Genomic DNA, 18,213 nt, shown 5'->3' on the forward strand with positions numbered 1-18,213 from the left:
GGTGGGCCTGACGTTTTTGAGGTCGGTGGGGTCAGCCGAGGGTTTCTTGAGGAGGGGGTTGATCTCGGCGTGTTTCAGGTTGTCAGGGAAGGTGGCGGCAGCTAGTGAGCAGTTGATGGTGAGGCAGAGCTTGGGGCAATGGTGTCTGTAGCTCTGTTGAAGTCCTGATGGGGGCATGGGTCCGTGGGGCCCCGGAGTGTATGGACTTCATGGTTTTCAATGTATCTTTGAGGGAGAGGGGTGTCCAAGTGGAGACTGTGGGTTTGTTGGTGTCAGTGGTTGGACGGAGAGTTTGGCACATAGGTTGTCCTTGTTAAAACTGTTGTAGATGGTCTTGATTTTGTGGTGGAAGTAGGTATTGAGTCTGTCTCATAGGTCCTTTGAGGGTGGGATGTCCGTTGTCTCGCTGTTGGGTTGGGTGAACTCCTTGATGATGTTGAAGAGTTCCTTGCTGTTGTGTGCTAGTGAGGAGATCCTGTCTTGGATAGCCATCTTTCTGGTGTTTCTGATGAGTTGGTGGTGTGCGGTGGTGGCAGCTTTGAAGTTGCTGTGGGCTTCTGGGGATTTAGTGTTTCTCCAGATTTTCTCAAGGCGGCAACAGGTGCGTCTTGATTCCGGAGTTCGGGGGTGAACCATCTGGCTCTCTTTGCGTGGGTGGTGGTGTTGACGCAGTCTGTGATCCACTTGTGGAAGGTGCATTCTGCGGGGTTTGGGTCATCGTTGCATGCGATGGTGGGTGCAGCGAGGGCGGTGAGCTGATCATCAGCTATTCTGGAGTTGGGGTCTGGTGATGGTGGATGAGTTGAATTTGAAGTGGATGCATCAGTGATTTGTCCATGGGAGTTCCATGGTGTGGCTAAAAGTAGCAGAGGTTCCTGTACTGAAGATGGGATCGAGGGTGTGTCCTGCTGAGTGTGTTGGCTCTGTCCACGATCTGTCGAAGTCCTGTTGTGGAGATTGTCTAGGAGTGATGCAGTGTTGGGATCTTATGGTTTCCCGGGGTGGAAGTTGAGGTCTCCCAGCAGGGTGTCGTTGGTGGCTGTGATGGCTTGTGCGGAGATGAAGTCCGTGATGGAGTCGGCAAAAGGTGTGCGGGGTCCGGGAGGGTGGTAGATGATGGTTCCCCTGATGGTGGATGCCGGGCTGGTGTGTAGCATGAAGTGTAGGTGTTCCAACAGGTTAGTGGCTTCTTCGGAGTGTGTGTTCAGGCAGAGGTTGGACCTGCGGACGATGGGGATTCCCCCCCCTCTCCACAGGGCGGCGGGGGCAATCTTTCCAGGTGATCTTGTACCCCTGGGGGATGGTGATGCCTTGGGCCTGAGGTGTTGTTGGTCCAGATCTCGGTGAGGAATGCGACATCCGGGGTGATGCTGTTGAGGAGGTCCCAGATTTTGGTGGCGTGTTTATGGAGGGAGCGGACATTGAGGAGGATGCACTTCAGGGGTTTCAGGTTCATTCAGTTGTTGCGGGTGGGTTGTGCTGGGTCCCGGGTCTTGGTGGTGGTGCAGGTTTGATGGCAGTGAAGGCAGCAGAAGGGACCGTGTGTTTGCCTGCAGCTGCTTGCTTGCAGTTGTTGTTGCGTCCTGGCTTGAGTGTGATGAGTTCATCTGCTGTGTAGAGGTGGTGGGTGGCAGGACCAAGGGTCCTGGCGCTGGTCACGATCGTGTTGCGTACGGGCGCAGATGGGCTTGCCTTAGGTGTGCCAGAGGCGCGGCCGCGCAGTGGCTGCCATTAAGTAGGGAGGGGGGAGGAGAGGACAGCTGGGAGGCGGGAATGGAAAACGGCACGAAAAAAGGGGGTTGGCCGCTGGGGCAGCAGCGGCGGGGATAAAGTGCAAAAGAGAGGAGGTGCCGGGGCTACAGAGGCAGCAGTGGCAGGGGAGCGAGAGAGGGGGGAGAGCAAGAGTGAGAGACAGTGGAGTGAGGGGATAAAAATGAGGAGGAGAGAGTGAAACGCAGAAAGCGAAAGACACAAAAGGAACAGAACACGGAAGGAAAAGCACACAAAAGTGAACAGAGGCAAAAGAGGAGGTAAGAGGCAGAGGGCAGCCCAGTAGAAGAGCAGAGCTCTCCCACTAGACACCAGGGATGAGGCGCAGGCAGAAGCCTGCCGGTGGAGGAGGGCCTCGAACTCTTGACAGAGATCGGAGGTCAGAGGAACAGAAGGGCTTACTTGCCGGTGGAGCTACGAGGTGGCAGAGCAGTTCACTGACTAGGTCAGTGTTGTTGCTCGTCCTACCGCGCAGCGGCTGCCATTAAGTAGGGAGTGGGGGAGGAGAGGACAACTGGGAGCGGGAGCAGAAAACGGCACGAAACAAGGGAGGCAGGGCTTCGGGGCAGCAGCAGTGGGGTGAGAGAGGAGGGCGGCGGGGCTGCAGGGGCAACAGCGGCAGGGGAATGAGAGAGGGGGAAGAGCAAGAGTGAGAGAGCGGAGTGAGGGGAGAAAAACTAGGAGGAGAGAGTGAAACGCAGAAAGCGAAAAAAAACAAAAGGAACAGAACACGGAAGGAAAAGCACACAAAGAGTGAACAGAGGCAAAAGGGGCAAAAAAAGAGAAAAGAGGCAGAGGGCCGCCCAGTAGAAGAGCAGAGCTCTCCCACTAGACACCAGGGATGAGGCGCAGGCGGGTGGAGGAGGGCCTCGAACTCTTGACAGAGGTCAGAGTTCGGAGGAAGACAAGGGATTACTTGCCGGTGGAGCTACCAGGTGCCAGAGCAGTTCATAGTATTAAGATCAGGCTTGGGATGAGTAAAAGGAGAGATGGAGGAGGGAAGAGTCTGTAGAATGGGATTAGGGAGATCATAGTAGTAGAATGAGGTCTAAGATCTTGGAATTCTGATTAGGATTCTAGTGACATATTAAACTGCCAGAGCAAGAGTGGTCTGTAAAGGCCAAGAACCCCAAAATAATATTGTCAACAAGAAAAGCTACCTTGGGTCATTTTTTAAAACATTTTTTACTGGATTAGTAGAATTAACATTGTTCCTAACCTCGAAAATGCTCTTTCTCTCCTGAGGGTTTCTGCAGCCTCAGTGCAAGTGTGACCTCAGAGTCCTCTGTGCTTCAGAGGTAGAGCAGAGGATCAAACCTGATATTTGAATTGTCTTGTAACCCCACTGAAAGGTCCCAAAATCAGGGCCTAAAATGTGGCCATTCACGTATGGAATGTTGAGCGCACTATTGAAGATAATGGTGAGGATCCGGGTCACTATTGGCTGTTTTAGGCCTTCTGCTCCAACTTTCCAATGTTTTTGTTTCTGTTTCTCCCTTTCACTCCAGAACATTTTATCCTCAGTGGGTGGAATGTTCTAATCGCGTTGTACTTCTTGTACCCTGAGTTTTATTAATGTTATGAGGCCCTCCTCCTTGTTATGGGTGTTTGTCGGATGCTGTGGCCTGTAACTCAGGAAGAGTCTTTTCACAACCGCTACAGTCCTAGACAAAGCGCTACAATGCTACATCAGGAGTGCTTCCTAATGAAGATTTTCCTCGTGTTGTGGTTTTGATAACATTTTATCTGCGGCGGGGTGGGTGAGGTTTAAAGGTTCAGTGTGCAATATCTCGCGAACCTACTGCTGGTGGCGTGGAATGGTTGTGGTAGCAGCCACTCTGACTCGTTCCCACTGTCACGCTTGAAGAACACGCCACTAGTGGCAAAGCCACCAAACCCTGCAACAAATGATATGGGTGCCTCGTTATCTGAAATCTGAAATTGTCATTCCTAGAATTTACGGAAAAAAAAGGAAATGTTCTTTCATAACCCCCTATCCGCATTAAATGTCTTTCATGCGGGTAGAAGAAGCCTATACAGAAGGCGCTATACAGAGTCCTGAATGTGAATGCATTTTGAGTTGGAATGAAATGTTGAGATTGGGGCCTTGATGCCGCTTCTCTCCTCTCCACAGCCTCGGGGACCAGTTCTATAAAGAAGCCATCGAGCACTGCCGCAGCTACAATGCGCGGCTCTGCGCGGAGCGCAGCGTGCGCCTCCCCTTCCTGGACTCGCAGACCGGGGTGGCGCAGAACAACTGCTACATCTGGATGGAGAAGCGGCACCGCGGACCAGGTACAGGTGATGATGAGGGACAGGGGGCGGGGCTGTGTGAACCACAGGTGCTGCATGGGGATGGAGAACAGGCACCGCGGACCAGGTACAGGTGATGATGAGGGACGGGGTGGGGCTGTGTGAACCACAGGGGCTTCATGGGGATGGAGAACAGGCACCGCGGACCAGGTACAGGTGATGAGGAGGGACAGGGGGCGGGGCTGTGTGAACCACAGGGGCTGCATGGGGATGGAGAACAGGCACCGTGGGTCCGGTACAGGTGATGATGAGGGGCAGGGGGCGGGGCTGTGTGAACCACAGGGGCCACGGGGATGGAGAACAGGCACCGCGGACCAGGTACAGGTGATGAGGAGGGACAGGGGGCGGGGCTGTGTGAACCACAGGTGCTGCATGGGGATGGAGAACAGGCACCGTGGGTCCGGTACAGGTGATGATGAGGGGCAGGGGGCGGGGCTGTGTGAACCACAGGGGCCACGGGGATGGAGAACAGGCACCGCGGACCAGGTACAGGTGATGAGGAGGGACAGGAGGGGGCGGGGCTGTGTGAACCACAGGGGCTGCATGGGGATGGAGAACAGGCACCGTGGGTCCGGTACAGGTGATGATGAGGGGCAGGGGGCGGGGCTGTGTGAACCACAGGGGCCACGGGGATGGAGAACAGGCACCGCGGACCAGGTACAGGTGATGATGCGGAACAGGGGGCGGGGCTGTGTGAACCACAGGTGCTGCATGGGGATGGAGAACAGGCACCGTGGACCAGGTACAGGTGATGATGCGGGACGGGGGGCGGGGCTGTGTGAACCACAGGGGCCACGGGGATGGAGAACAGGCACCGCGGACCAGGTACAGGTGATGAGGAGGGACAGGAGGGGGCGGGGCTGTGTGAACCACAGGGGCTGCATGGGGATGGAGAACAGGCACCGCGGACCAGGTACAGGTGATGAGAAGGGACAGGAGGGGGCGGGGCTGTGTGAACCACAGGGGCTGCATGGGGATGGAGAACAGGCACAGTGGGTCCGGTACAGGTGATGATGCGGGACAGGAGGGGGCGGGGCTGTGTGAACCACAGGGGCTGCATGGGGATGGAGAACAGGCACCGCGGACCAGGTACAGGTGATGATGCGGAACAGGGGGCGGGGCTGTGTGAACCACAGGGGCTTCATGGGGATGGTGAACAGGCACCGTGGGCCCGGTACAGGTAATGATGAGGGGCAGGGGGCGGGGCTGTGTGAACCACAGGGGCCACGGGGATGGAGAACAGGCACCGCGGACCAGGTACAGGTGATGAGAAGGGACAGGAGGGGGCGGGGCTGTGTGAACCACAGGGGCTGCATGGGGATGGAGAACAGGCACCGCGGACCAGGTACAGGTGATGATGAGGGGCAGGGGGCGGGGCTGTGTGAACCACAGGGGCTTCATGGGGATGGTGAACAGGCACCGCGGACCAGGTACAGGTGATGAGAAGGGACAGGAGGGGGCGGGGCTGTGTGAACCACAGGGGCTGCATGGGGATGGTGAACAGGCACCGCGGACCAGGTACAGGTGATGAGAAGGGACAGGAGGGGGTTGGCAGTGTGAACCACAGGGGCACAGGCACCGTGGACCAGGTACAGGTGATGATGCGGGACAGGGGGCGGGGCTGTGTGAACCACAGGGGCTTCATGGGGATGGAGAACAGGCACCGTGGACCAGGTAGAGGTGATGATGCGGGACGGGGGGCGGGGCTATGTGAACCACAGGGGCCATGGGGATGGAGAACAGGCACCGCGGACCAGGTACAGGTGATGAGGAGGGACAGGGGGCGGGGCTGTGTGAACCACAGGGGCTTCATGGGGATGGAGAACAGGCACCGCGGACCAGGTACAGGTGATGATGAGGGACGGGGTGGGGCTGTGTGAACCACAGGGGCTTCATGGGGATGGAGAACAGGCACCGCGGACCAGGTACAGGTGATGATGAGGGACAGGGGGCGGGGCTGTGTGAACCACAGGGGCTTCATGGGGATGGAGAACAGGCACCGCGGACCAGGTACAGGTGATGATGAGGGACAGGGGGCGGGGCTGTGTGAACCACAGGTGCTGCATGGGTATGGAGAACAGGCACCGCGGACCAGGTACAGGTGATGAGGAGGGACTGGGGAGGGGGTTGGCAGTGTGAACCACAGGGGCACAGGCACCGTGGACCAGGTACAGGTGATGATGAGGGACAGGGGGCGGGGCTGTGTGAACCACAGGGGCTTCATGGGGATGGAGAACAGGCGCTGCGGACCAGGTACAGGTGATGAGGAGAGGGACAGGGGCGAAGCTGTGTTAGCCGGAGGGGATACATCGGGATGGAGAACAGACACTGTGAACCCGGTACAGGTGATGACGAGGGGAGGGGCTTTGTGGGCCACGAGGGATTTAATTACCAGAACATCTCATTTCGCCAGGGGCCAATTTGGGCATATCCGTCCCAGGTGCACCTGGAGTTCCCTTGGGTCATCTCGGCACCTGCCAATTAATCGCCTTCTGCTGTTGAGGGATGCCAGTGCGTTTTTATAAATAGCACCTCAGCACTGGGAGAGCCACCCTTCTGCATCCACAACAAGCATTGGCAAGGCCAATAGGTCTGGCGTTGAATGCCACCCTTTTGGCTCCATCAGTGCCTGTTTTATTTTTGCAAACTTGTATCATTTGGAAGCGGATGGGCCATCGTCAACTTCAACTACACATGCGTCGTCAATCTAAACAAGATTTTTTTTGTAGCAGTGCTGTGCAACATGGCTAAAGAAAACAAAGTCCTGGAACTTGCAGGTCCAAACTTGGAATGGGAACGTGTAAACTGGCAGCCCCATCATCATGCTTCGTGCTCTTGGCTGGGAAAAAAACAAGGCAGTGCAGAGAGACATACTTACAATTTTCAAAGTTGTCTGTTACTTAATACACGTACAACGTATACAGTACTGTGTACAATTATTTTGCACACACTAAAACGTCGTCGCCATTTTGTGTTGTCATTACCTGAGAGGCGGTAGCATTTAACACCTTTCAGAGTGCCAGGCGCCGAGTGACTGCAGTGATGGAACTCACCACCTTAAGATGCCTCGCTGGCTGCAGAGGGAAGCCACGGAGCCTCACGTGACTTGTAACTCCCGTTACAAAGCTGCTCGCTTTGATGCGCCTTATTTCGGAGCAGCACAGAAGTGCCAAGAGCCGTTTACTGAATATGTAGGTGCTATACTGTGTGCAGTGCCTCGTGCTTTCAAGTCTAACCCAAACTACAAATCAAGCTGAGAATAATGGTTGTTTTTGTCTGTTATTACAGCTTTGTACATTGTCATGCCGCTGAAAGTAATGAATATTACGGCTACCCACTTGAACTAAACTCGCGCTATCTATCTCAGAAGGACATAGGCATGAGTCAGGGTTTGACCCAAAGAGCGAATCGCTGTTACAGGAACATAATATGCCAGTTATTCCAGCTGTTTAGACTCCTAAAAGAAAGAATGCACAGGTTTGTGCTCAAAATCAAAACTTCTTTGGTAAAGTGGGAGAGCCGGGATTTGAAGGGGACCGCCCGTTTCCTATGGGACAGTTAAAGCACTGGATCACAAACCATAAACCCACCTAGCTCCTATGAGTGACTGAAAAAGTACGAAAAGCACTTTATTAAGTGAGCCACCCTGGTGCGCCTACCGCTTTTTCTCACCCAACAAAAGATATCTTAAGATAGACCACGCCCTTAATTATGTAGTTTGTAATTGTTGCAATTTTGCTCTTACAAATTCTTAGTTTACTCGCGTTTCAACCGAAGTGTCTAGAGAGCGGAGTATAAATACTTTATAAATCAAATTGCACGTAGATAATCCAGTTCAAAAGTATTCGTTTCTTCGACCTTAGAAGGATGAAAGGCTAGATGATCCTAGTGGGATTCGAGGTAAGGTGGAGGCTATGCCTGAAATTTACAAGGAGCGCGTGGCAAACTCATTAGTTCTTAGGTGCATTAAGAATTACATAAACTTGATATAACATAGTACATCCCAAGGGAAGTGTGAAAGTGAATTAATTAGTCGAGACGGTCACAGGAGCAGCATCAAATGATATAACCCACTGAGCTGTCTCTTTGTTCACGGGTAAACCAGGAGCCTATTGACGCCAGTATCGCTGGTCTCAAACTGTTCAAGGTCGCGTCATGGTCTATCCCATATCTTTGTTAGGCGCTTATCTACCGATCCAAGTTGGATCGGTAGATAAAACATGCATTGGCAAAGCCAATAGGTCTTGGCAAATCGACATCTATAGGGTTTGGCAATGTTAGAGCATTTGTATACGGCTTTGGGGCTGGTTTACTAATATCCCAGAGAGGGCGGGGCCCGTGAATGAATACTGTTGCTACGATATCAATAAAACCAGCCTCAGAGCAGTACACAAATGCTTTAACATTGCCAGGACCTATACCTCTCGGATTTCCGAGACCTGTTGACTTTGCCAGTGCTTGTTTCCTACTGTTGGCTCTTGCCTAAACTTTCTCCTTCTCTCTCCTTACTTTGGCAGTGGCGGCTGGTGATCCTTAAAAGTGGTAGGGCGTAATACTTGGCATGGCTTTACCTCACCGTTTCCAAAATTGTGCCTTGGGTGCCCTCACAGACAAATGCACCTACACACACGCACACTTTCACAGCCACTGACCCTCACTCACTACTGCTAGTGTACGGAGGCTCTGATTGGAACTCCTGGGGTTGTGCTTTAATAGTGCAGCAGCAGGTGCAGTTGCACCGGGGCATCTGTGCCCTGCAAGCCATGATTCCCAGCGAGCAGCCGGGCAGAGCAGCGGGGCAGGTATCAGAGGAAGGCCCGTATCAGCCTCTCCCCCAGCATCAAGGTAGCTGGAAGCTCAGCCCCAAAAGGAGCCGGGACAGTGTGGGGGATCTGGCCCCTGCTGCTCTGTTATCTTTCCACTGACTCCAGGGATGCGCTGATGTGCGGCCTGACAACCCCATCTTGTCAGATACTGTGCTTCTCGAGGCATGCACGGGAGGGCTGCTAAATTACAAGCACTGTGCCTGTGTTGGGGGATTGTAGTTGAACTACCCCCCCCCCCCCCCCCCCACTCACCGCCGCCATGCGCAATCCAACCATCTATCCACTGAGTGCTGTGTTTTTACTCCCAACTCAGTAGCTGGGTGAGCCCTCGGCCTCTTCGTCCTCATCCTCCTGTCGCCAGGAGCCTGGAAAGGCTGAGCTAGGCACTGCAGAGGTCACGTAAACACAAAAGTTGTGTTTGCATGAACACTCATACAGTAAATCATTAGAACTGTAAAAACTTAATTTAGCGGTGCTCCTTGGGCTCAGAGGAGGGAGGGACACCTCCTGGAGCCCCTGAAAAGGAGCGACCCCTGCAAAACTGCCCAAAGGAGAAAGACTTCAGTTGAGAAGCAACATAAAGATGACTACTTAGGCCTGGACCGCGCATTGACAGACCCAGTGAGCAGAATCCGTACCTCCACCCCCCCCCCCAAACCACAGATGAAAAGACATTTCAGCAGCAAAGAAGGCAGCGTATGGGGGACAGTGCATGTGCAGGGGGGCAGAATTCATAAAAAAAGACCAGCATTGTCCAGTCTTAAAATTGATAGAATGACTTACCGTTTGCAAGTGGGTAAACCTGCCTCTGCGGTGTCTGCAATTGGTCCCAATCCATATTCAGATTTGAGTCACGTGACCCTTGCCCCACCAATCAGTTTGTGAACCTGGCTTCCATATTCCCTCGCTGGCCTCTCAAGAGCTTCTCTCTACCTCGCCTCATTGTTTTACCGTCGGGCACTTCTGCCCCTCCACTCAGCAGCACTTTGCAGGCTGACATTTCTGAGGCTGTACTTGAAGTATTAAAAGAGAAACTCCGAGTCCCAGAATGCAAGTTCCTGGGGGCGTTGCACTTCTCATGGACGCTCCCTGCAGCTCGCTTCAACCCAGAATCAAGGCCCATAGAAGAGCAGGGGTTCTGCGCTGTGGCTGGAACACATGTTTGTCTATGTGCTTCGTTGTAGCCCGGTAATTTACTTGTTTGATCTCTACCAGCGATTAGTGTTATCAGAAGACACCTACACAAGCTTTCCAGCCCTATCATTTCGCAGCCTGGTACTTACAGGCCTGGAGACACAATGGGAAAAGCTAAAACTACACAAAACACAAAAAATAATAAATGAAAGGGCTGAACCATCCATAGGTTATGGTAAAATGCTCACAACTTCATTGTTTAAACTCAGCCGGGTCTGAAGACCAGCTACTTTGGGGTATTGACAGTCAAAACTCGTCCAGTAACCTGTTGACATTGTAAGATTAGTTCTTAAACTTCTAAAAGGTGTGAATGGTTCCCATTTAGAAGGGGAGTATGGAACAATTTCGTCGCCTGCCTCTGATGCTCTTTAGCGCCTCATCACCAATAACTCCTCATTGCCGTGGAGCCGTTCTGTGCCGCTAAGGAGGCCCATCTCTCTCGCCGTGTGCTATGCAAACCGCCCCTCGCAACCTGCGAAGACGGGGGCAACTAGAAAATGCAGACCCTTCCGCTGCAGATATAAAGCTGCAAACTCCGAGGAGCTCAGGTGTGCTCGCTTCCGCGGCACATATACTAAAATTGGAACGATACAGAGAAGATTCGCATGGCCCCTGCGCTACGACGACACACAAATTTGTGATGCGTTCCATATTTTTTGCAAACCCTTTTGACCGCTACCCACGGCCCATCACAGTGCTGACCACGTGAACCAACCAACCTCACCTTTGACAAAGTGTCACAGATCAATAAGTAAACAAAACAGCAATTTCAAAATTCAAAATGAATATGGAGTAATGCGGCTACCGCCTCGGTATCCAAAACGCACCGCTGTCACAAGGAATCTGACAGCCAAAGAAAACGACGACCTGCAGAGCTCAGGTCGCGTACCTTCCCCGCTGCAGCGTACCTTCCCCGCTGCAAGGATCGCTTTCTAGCAGCTCGCCCCTCTGGTGGGTGCATAGTCAGGAAGGTACTTTTTCTGACTGATTTTTTTTTCCTTCTAGAAGGTTCTCTTCCAGTACGTTTGCTATCTAGAATCTTTCCTGTAAGAAGTTTTTGCTGGAACATTACTCCGCTAAAAAGCTGGTTGTTATCCCGTGAGTTTCTCTTGCCTGAATGATTGCCATGGAAATAATTTAAAATGTCTCAGTAGCGTGTAAGAGCCCGGCGGCAGTTGTGTATTGACTAAACATGTGATGTTGGCTCATGTCTGTGAGTTTCATGATTAAAATATTGACGAACTGACATGCACTATGTTACATTTTATCATGCGCTTATCCAATAAAACTAGCATGATCCGAAGGTTTCACCCCTGTGATCTGCATGTAAGGTTCATGGAGAACGTCACGTCAACGCGGGAGTCGTTCACCCGTCTAGACTTTTGCTTTGCATTCTGGGCCTGGAACGTGAGCTACTGCCCCATCACATGCCAGGAGAGTGCTGGAGGCAGGCCCTCCTCTGTTCTGCCTTCTGATAGGATATAGGGATGAAGAGTGACAAGCCCCACCGAAGTCTCATTACACACCCGCTGCACTGCCCGAGGCAAGGGCTTCATGTCAGTTATGTATTGTGAATGTGCGACATTGACTCCGCCTGACACATGCGCAGTTCTAGAGGGACCGTGGAGCCCCCATTGTTGCTGCCATGATTTTGCACTTTAATTTGGAAACAAGTTTTCCTATAAAGGTGTAGCATTATGTCAGCAGCTGGTTGGAGACGAAGCAGGCCTGTGCCATTTGTGTGTGGGTCAAAGCCCTTGCGTCCCCTATGGGCGACATGCCACTGCATGTTTGTGTATTATCGTGTTGTTGCCGATATTCTTCTCACTTTCTTGGACTAGTCTGTGGCAGGGAAATTATGAAAGTTCCATTTTCTCAACGAATTGCTATTTTAATGTCACACTTAAACATTAAAACGTTTTTTCTTAATTATACATTTAAGTATTTTATCAGTTTTAATTGGTGTTTCTTGATAAAGTGCATTTGATAGGGAGTAAAAACACAGCTTTCAGATATCGAATTATGGTGCTTGTAGGACTGCACACATTACATGCGTCTCCCAACTGCTTAGATTTCCAGCTCGAGCTCACATGCTGCGAATATGCGTCGCTAAAGCACGGTTTTCATTTAGCATGGGCGCGGTTCACCAGGGGACATTTATCCTCCGATGACGTCGTAGGTGTCAGCCCATCTTTGTCCAACCCATAGCCCGTCACTCACTTATTTGCTCCTGAGGGGCCAGGAGAGTGAATGTAGGGTGAATAGGGCACTCAGTCTTGTGTTTATTTCCTTCTCCTTCTACTGCCCTCAAGAACCGGTGGACTTTGGGTAGTAAAGAAATGCCAGGGGTATCAAAAGTGCAAGCCACGGGTAGCATCTGCAGCCCCTGGCCACCCTCAATTGATGTCCATGTTGTTTGGATTTTGAAAATTGTATGGTTTGTATGCTAGACAACTTTAGGCACATAATAAACTTCTTTCTGGATAAAACAGGTTTTCTGTGAGATTTCCCACTTCATAGCACATTTTCATTCATATATAACGTATTTTGCTTTCTTTCCCAGCATTTGCCTTGTCTTCTAATCACTGTAGCAAGCTCCTCCAAGGCATGTCAGACAAGGTCAAGAATGCAGCGCTATAACAAAGTCAGTGTGTGTGGGCAAGTTTATACAAGAGAAAGAGCTTTAAAGAAAGGCGAGAAAAAGGAAAGAGTGATAAAACAGCACAAGATTCAGAGAGAAGGGGGGGGGTAGCTAATTAGAAAGTGAAAGAAGAGGAGAGCCAAACAGTGGAAAAAAAGCAATAGTCTAAGAGAGGGGAGAAACGGGGAGATGGAGAACAAGAGAATGAGACAGAAAATGGGGGAGATGAGAGGGCAGAAATGGGAGAAGGAAAACATTTAAAAAGAGTCTGGTGAACACATAGAGAATAAGAGATGGGAACCAGAAAGAGAGGGAGGCATAAAGAGAAAGATAAAAGCAGGAAAAGAAAGACAAGTGAAATGGGAAGAAGAAGAGGGACACAGTGGAGGAAGACACTCTGTGCTTAAATACATAGCGGATTGTTTACTGGAAGGAAAGGAAGCGAGATTCAGAGTGTATCCATGTCCGCGCAGTTCACTCTCTAATTCTTTCTATGCAAGGAGCGGGGTGAGATCCCAACAAAGAGACATTAACATGGCATGCGCCACATTTCCCAACACGCACGCACCGCACAGGTATCTGTAGCAGACTTCACTGACATGCATAAATTGATAAAGAAGGGATTTGTGCTTCCAACAACTCGTAAAACCCGGGCACTCATTTGTTTGTCAGCAGTGATGGCTTTTATCAGCCTCACTAAGAATTGTAAAATTTAACAAGTGAAACCGGACCACAAAATGACTAGAGAAGCATCGACAGTAGGGGACGAGAGACGGGAAAAAAAAAAAAAAATACCTTTTTTTTTTTAATGCACAGCAAATATGACGAGATCACAACAAGATTTACAGCCCTTTTTTACAGCAGAGCTTGGTAAACCACTGCTCATCTCAAGTGCTCCAGATTAAAGAAAACGTACTTCAGATAACATATGCTAAATTGGCAATTGGGGATGGATATTAATACTTAATCCTCGCTCATTGGGGGAGGGGGGTTAAACCCAGCAAGATGCATGACAAATGAATGCAATGGACAAATTGGGCAAAAGAATAGGAGAGTGACGATGGAGCCAGCAAATGGAAAGTCTCTGGGCGGACTGAAGCCACAAAGTATATACAATATGTCTCAAAGAGACAGCAAAAGAGCTGGCTATCCGAGACCCTTAAAGATAAACTGTACAAAACATTTTATATTTTTTAAAGCAGGTGTAGGAGAAGCAGAACAGGGGTTGGAGGGGGGAGAGATCATGGGGGAAGAGCAAAAGCAACACTGGGCAGCAGCAACTGGGAAGGCGGACATTGGGGAGGCAGGGTGAAGTGTCAGAGGGTGCAGGAGGGTAAAAAAAACAAATTTGTGAGTGAGCGCGTGACATGGAGCTGAGAGAAGGAGCACATGGTGAGAGCATCCTAGGGGGAAAGAGGGAGAGGCACATGGATAACAGAGCAATAAGGGGTGCAGGGAAGGAGCCCATCATCGAGGTAAAATAAAAAAAAACAGGAATCACCGTGGGACAAACACCGGCATGAAAAGTTAGTCAATGGGGCGTGGGTTAGATACACTAACCAGGGATGTCCTTGTCAAAGATTGTACCGTTTGACTTTAATCTTTTAAGTCCTAATCCATCACAGTAGTACACTTCTGAACTCACACCTCCCACCCCAGGACTTCATAGGAGATGCTTAGAGACTCACAAGGTGGCAGACAGGGGCCAACAGGAGAGTCCAGTCGAGGTCCAGTTGTCACTCGTCAGCTGGGCAGTTGTAGAGAAAAGGCTTGTTATGTCCTTTTAGCTTTAAAAGAAGATAAACCTTTTGACCCTTGGAGCTCACTTCTTTGTTTCTGGGTACTAGAGGGAGAGCAGGTTAAGTGTTCTAAGCTCTTCTCAGATCTTGGGCAGCAGGTTCCGTCCTCTACTGATCTTCCACAGGTCCAGGAGTGTTCTGAAGTGGGTGTCTGGCGACTTCTATGCCTAGCACAAGCTAGTGGGTGGGAATGACCCCTGGGGATGTCCGACCCAATGAGGTAAAGGTTTGAGTGGCGTACCCAACCTACTTTGGACATTTTCAAGATGGCTAAAGTCTTTGGCCACATTAAACTTGTGTGTGTGTGTGTTTGTGTTTTTTGAGGCAGTATACAAACTCAAAGACAAATGTTTGGTAAAACAAAGTTGAACTTTCAGCAACCAGATAGTGAATATACACAAATGGTTTTGACATTGTTTCCCTCCTCGAAATGTCATATGAAAAACCCCAGTAGAAATGTCAAGCAGGTCTTGAGACTGCAGCATGATCTAGCATGAACGTCAGAAAGAGGTCCACTGTGCTGGATGGTGGTCTTGCTGGTGGTGAGGGGGGTGACAAAAGAAGGGTGTACAACTGGTTGTTACCTACATCTGCTTGTGACCGGGTCAGCCTCTTTGAAGTTAATGAAGTCCTTGGGCCCATCTAACAGGTCATCCTGGGAAGGGCACAAAAATGTCTCCCCACACCCAAGACCTTTTGTCCATGTTCTGGGAGCAAGTTCACACCTCATTCATGCCTCTTGAAATGCTAACTAGTGGCTGGCAGAATTGGGAAAACAAAATGCAGTTTTAGCTTCTAAGGACTTCAGACAGGCCAAGGGAAACTTGTAAAAAGTAGTATTTGCATAATATTAATTGCAATCTCAACTTCACTAATAAATTTGTCTTGTAATAAATGTTTCAAAAAGTCCAAAATTAAGTTTGAAATTGTTTCCTTCACTGAGATAACATTTATTAAATTTAATATTGTATCCCGACTCTTTCATATGGAACAGCCTACCCTGCTACTGAGACAATGGCTTTTATTGCTTGTTCACTGTAAGGACATGTTTAACATTAAACCATTACATCTGTTACTTTTGAATACCTTGCACCCTGCCTTAGGGGGAATAACGCCTACTACTTAGGGTGACTTCCCCAAATTTAAAAGGACGGTTTAGAGCTGTCAGATGAGGTTATTTTGACAGGTCAAATTTGCAGTTAAAACCTGCACAGCCAAACTACCAGTGCCAACCCTTCAGCCAAGTTTACATTGTTACTGTAGTGGTTGGCACAATGGGTGCTGCGGTCCACTTGTGACATTTAAGTTGTAGGCCCTGGGTACACATTGGTACCACGTGATAGGTACTCATCTATACCTTAAGTATGCCAATCAGGTGTATACCAATTTCATCATGTTGAAAGGAGAAGCACCAGCACTTTACACTAGTTAGCAGGCGTAAAGTGCACATTGTTTTCCAGCCAGCAAAAATAGGGTCCTGCAAAAAGGGCAAAAAAACTTGGAGTGACCCTGCAGAAATAGCAATATTCCTGCCACTGTCTTTATTATAAGTCTGCTTGAAAGGATTCCTTCTGGTAATAACTGTGGGCCTGATTTAGAGTTGGGCTGATGGAGTTACTCTGTAACAAACATGATGAATATCCCATCCGCCTTATGACGGTTTCCTTAGGTTATAATGGAATCGTAATGCGGTGGATGTGATATCCGTCACGTTTGTGACTGAGTAATCCCATCTGCCAAACTCTGAAACAGGCCCTTAGTCTCATTACTGCAGACAACCTCAAGCACCGCGTTAAGTTTTAAATTCCAACCTTGTGTTTCTCCAAACATGCACTCTTAACATAAAATGCCTATCAGTAAAAACAACATAATTCTAATGCCTTGTACCCCTCCTGGTCTTATGTAACACATCCTGTAAAATTGATTTATTTTCCCACATGCATGATTTATTGTTAATGTATAATGTGTGCTTGTGATATAAAGCACCCTGCTTTGGGATGAATAGCACTATTAAAGAATTAATTAAAAAAATAGAAATATTTAAATAATTTATGTATGTACTCAGAGTTCCAGTGCACGCACATCTCTTACATACAGAGGTTGAACTAAGTCCGAAACCTCCAGTGTTTCTCCCAAGTACTTCCAAAGTGATAGTCTCTGTGCCTTTGTTTCCCTCCAATGCATTGACATCTAGGCGCTAGGCTGCAGATAGCTCCCAGCCTGGATTATACTGTATTTAAAAATGGGGCTGACGGCACCTTAAAGTCAGCCTTTGTTTTGGGCCCAGATTGAATTGGAAATGATGCCCCTTCATTACCTGGATGTTGCTGCTCGGAAGGAAAGGCAGACCGGGTGCAAGCGCTGCTGAGTGTGTCCCGGTGTCAGCAAATTACCCCGACAAAGAATCAGCATATTTCACCGGGATCAGCCTGGACCTCAGTCCTGGCTCAATTATAGCTGCTGGAATCTTTTTTCCAGCTCTAATTGAGGGGATGTGTGAGGGTTAAAGTTCAGTTTGCTTGTGTTTTCACTTCTAAAACCTGTAGCCAGGAGTTTAAGTGAGAGGCCCTGATAGCTGTGAAAGCCCAGTTGCCTAATGCACCTGCTGCAGAGAACTGACATAAAGCTGCTGGCCCACGGTTCCAGCCCTAGTGGGCCTGATTCAGCCATGCATTCATTTGCAGAAGATTGCATGACTATCATTGACGTGGTAGTTGTGTCAGCAGTGCTTGGGGGGAGACCTTGGTTGCAGAACAAGAAACATGTCATTATTTTTACTGTTATTCAGCCAAATGACGTGGGAGTAGGGTCGCGGCGGAGACTTCTCAAGAAAGCTTTCTTTACTGTGCCCGCTCTGGCCTCTCCAGGGCTGAGGTTACCAGATGACTGAGTTGCCACCAGGTGCCAGTCCTGGCTCTCATTAACAAAACAATCGTTTCTAAAAATCCTTGCACAGGTTCTCCTCGATTGAAATAATTCCAGTCTCTTGCAGCACGACAGGGGTTTAAAAAAACAAAAACAACTAAATAAATAAATTAAAAAAAATTGACTCGGCTGCGGCGTGCCCAGGGTCACACGGAGGTAAGGAGAAGGCGCCGGTGGGCTTTGCCAGTAAGTGTGTTGCAGTTTATCCCCACGTGCATGTCCTGCCCAGTTAGTTTATGGAACAAGGCCTGCCAGGACGTATTCTGTTTATCTGAACGCTGAGAGCCATAACTCTGAAGTGCAGGGCTGGCATTTGTGGGCAGAGGCCCCGGGATACTGAATTTACGTTCCGACTCGCTCCCAGTGCAGCCCGGTTAACAGAGGCATGAAGAGACTCTGGTAGGAGGGGAGGGGGGGGGGGGAAATGTGCACAGAACTCCCTCTCTGCGTGTGCATTAATGCGACCGTCAGCAGGGTGGCATGGGCCCTGGTGCAAGCGGGGAAAACCGTCCCTGTCACTGCTGTTGGTGTAGTAAACTAAAGCAATTATCAGGGATCAGTGCGCCCCTCAGGGGCCTGGCCCGGTACCGCTGCACCTGCTGCACCAGTAGTAGCCACGTCTCCTTTCATAGAATTCCGCCTGCAGACTCAGACAGCGCTTTGTTGTAGCGCTTGGTTTGTGCGGTTGAAATATCAGCGCCTCGGACTGAAGGGGTCCTTTGTTAAGCAGCAGAGTGCTGCAGGA

At 50.0% G+C, this 18,213-nt stretch overlaps 1 protein-coding gene and 1 non-coding gene across 5 annotated transcripts in view; both read left to right on the forward strand.

The window, feature by feature from the left end:
- DPF3 (double PHD fingers 3) overlaps window positions 1-18,213 on the forward strand; it is a 367,266-nt gene that overhangs the window by 98,010 nt on the left and 251,043 nt on the right. For 2 of the 4 annotated variants that reach the window (XR_011198857.1, XM_069208948.1), the window contains exon 2: window positions 3,905-4,065. Coding sequence is in view for 2 of the 4 variants with exons in the window: in XM_069208948.1 (XP_069065049.1) it covers window positions 3,905-4,065 (161 nt within the window). In the remaining 2 variants the exon portion in view is untranslated. Of the gene's footprint in view, window positions 1-3,904; window positions 4,072-18,213 lie in introns of all 4 variants that reach the window. The other 2 variants (XR_011198856.1, XM_069208947.1) reach the window with 1 other exon arrangement.
- On the forward strand, window positions 10,654-10,760 carry LOC138260562 (U6 spliceosomal RNA). Its single transcript, XR_011198874.1, has one exon. It is a non-coding gene; the product is annotated as a U6 spliceosomal RNA (small nuclear RNA).

Source organism: Pleurodeles waltl, chromosome 9, assembly GCF_031143425.1.
Source record: "Pleurodeles waltl isolate 20211129_DDA chromosome 9, aPleWal1.hap1.20221129, whole genome shotgun sequence".
Classification (NCBI taxonomy): Eukaryota; Metazoa; Chordata; class Amphibia; order Caudata; family Salamandridae; genus Pleurodeles; species Pleurodeles waltl.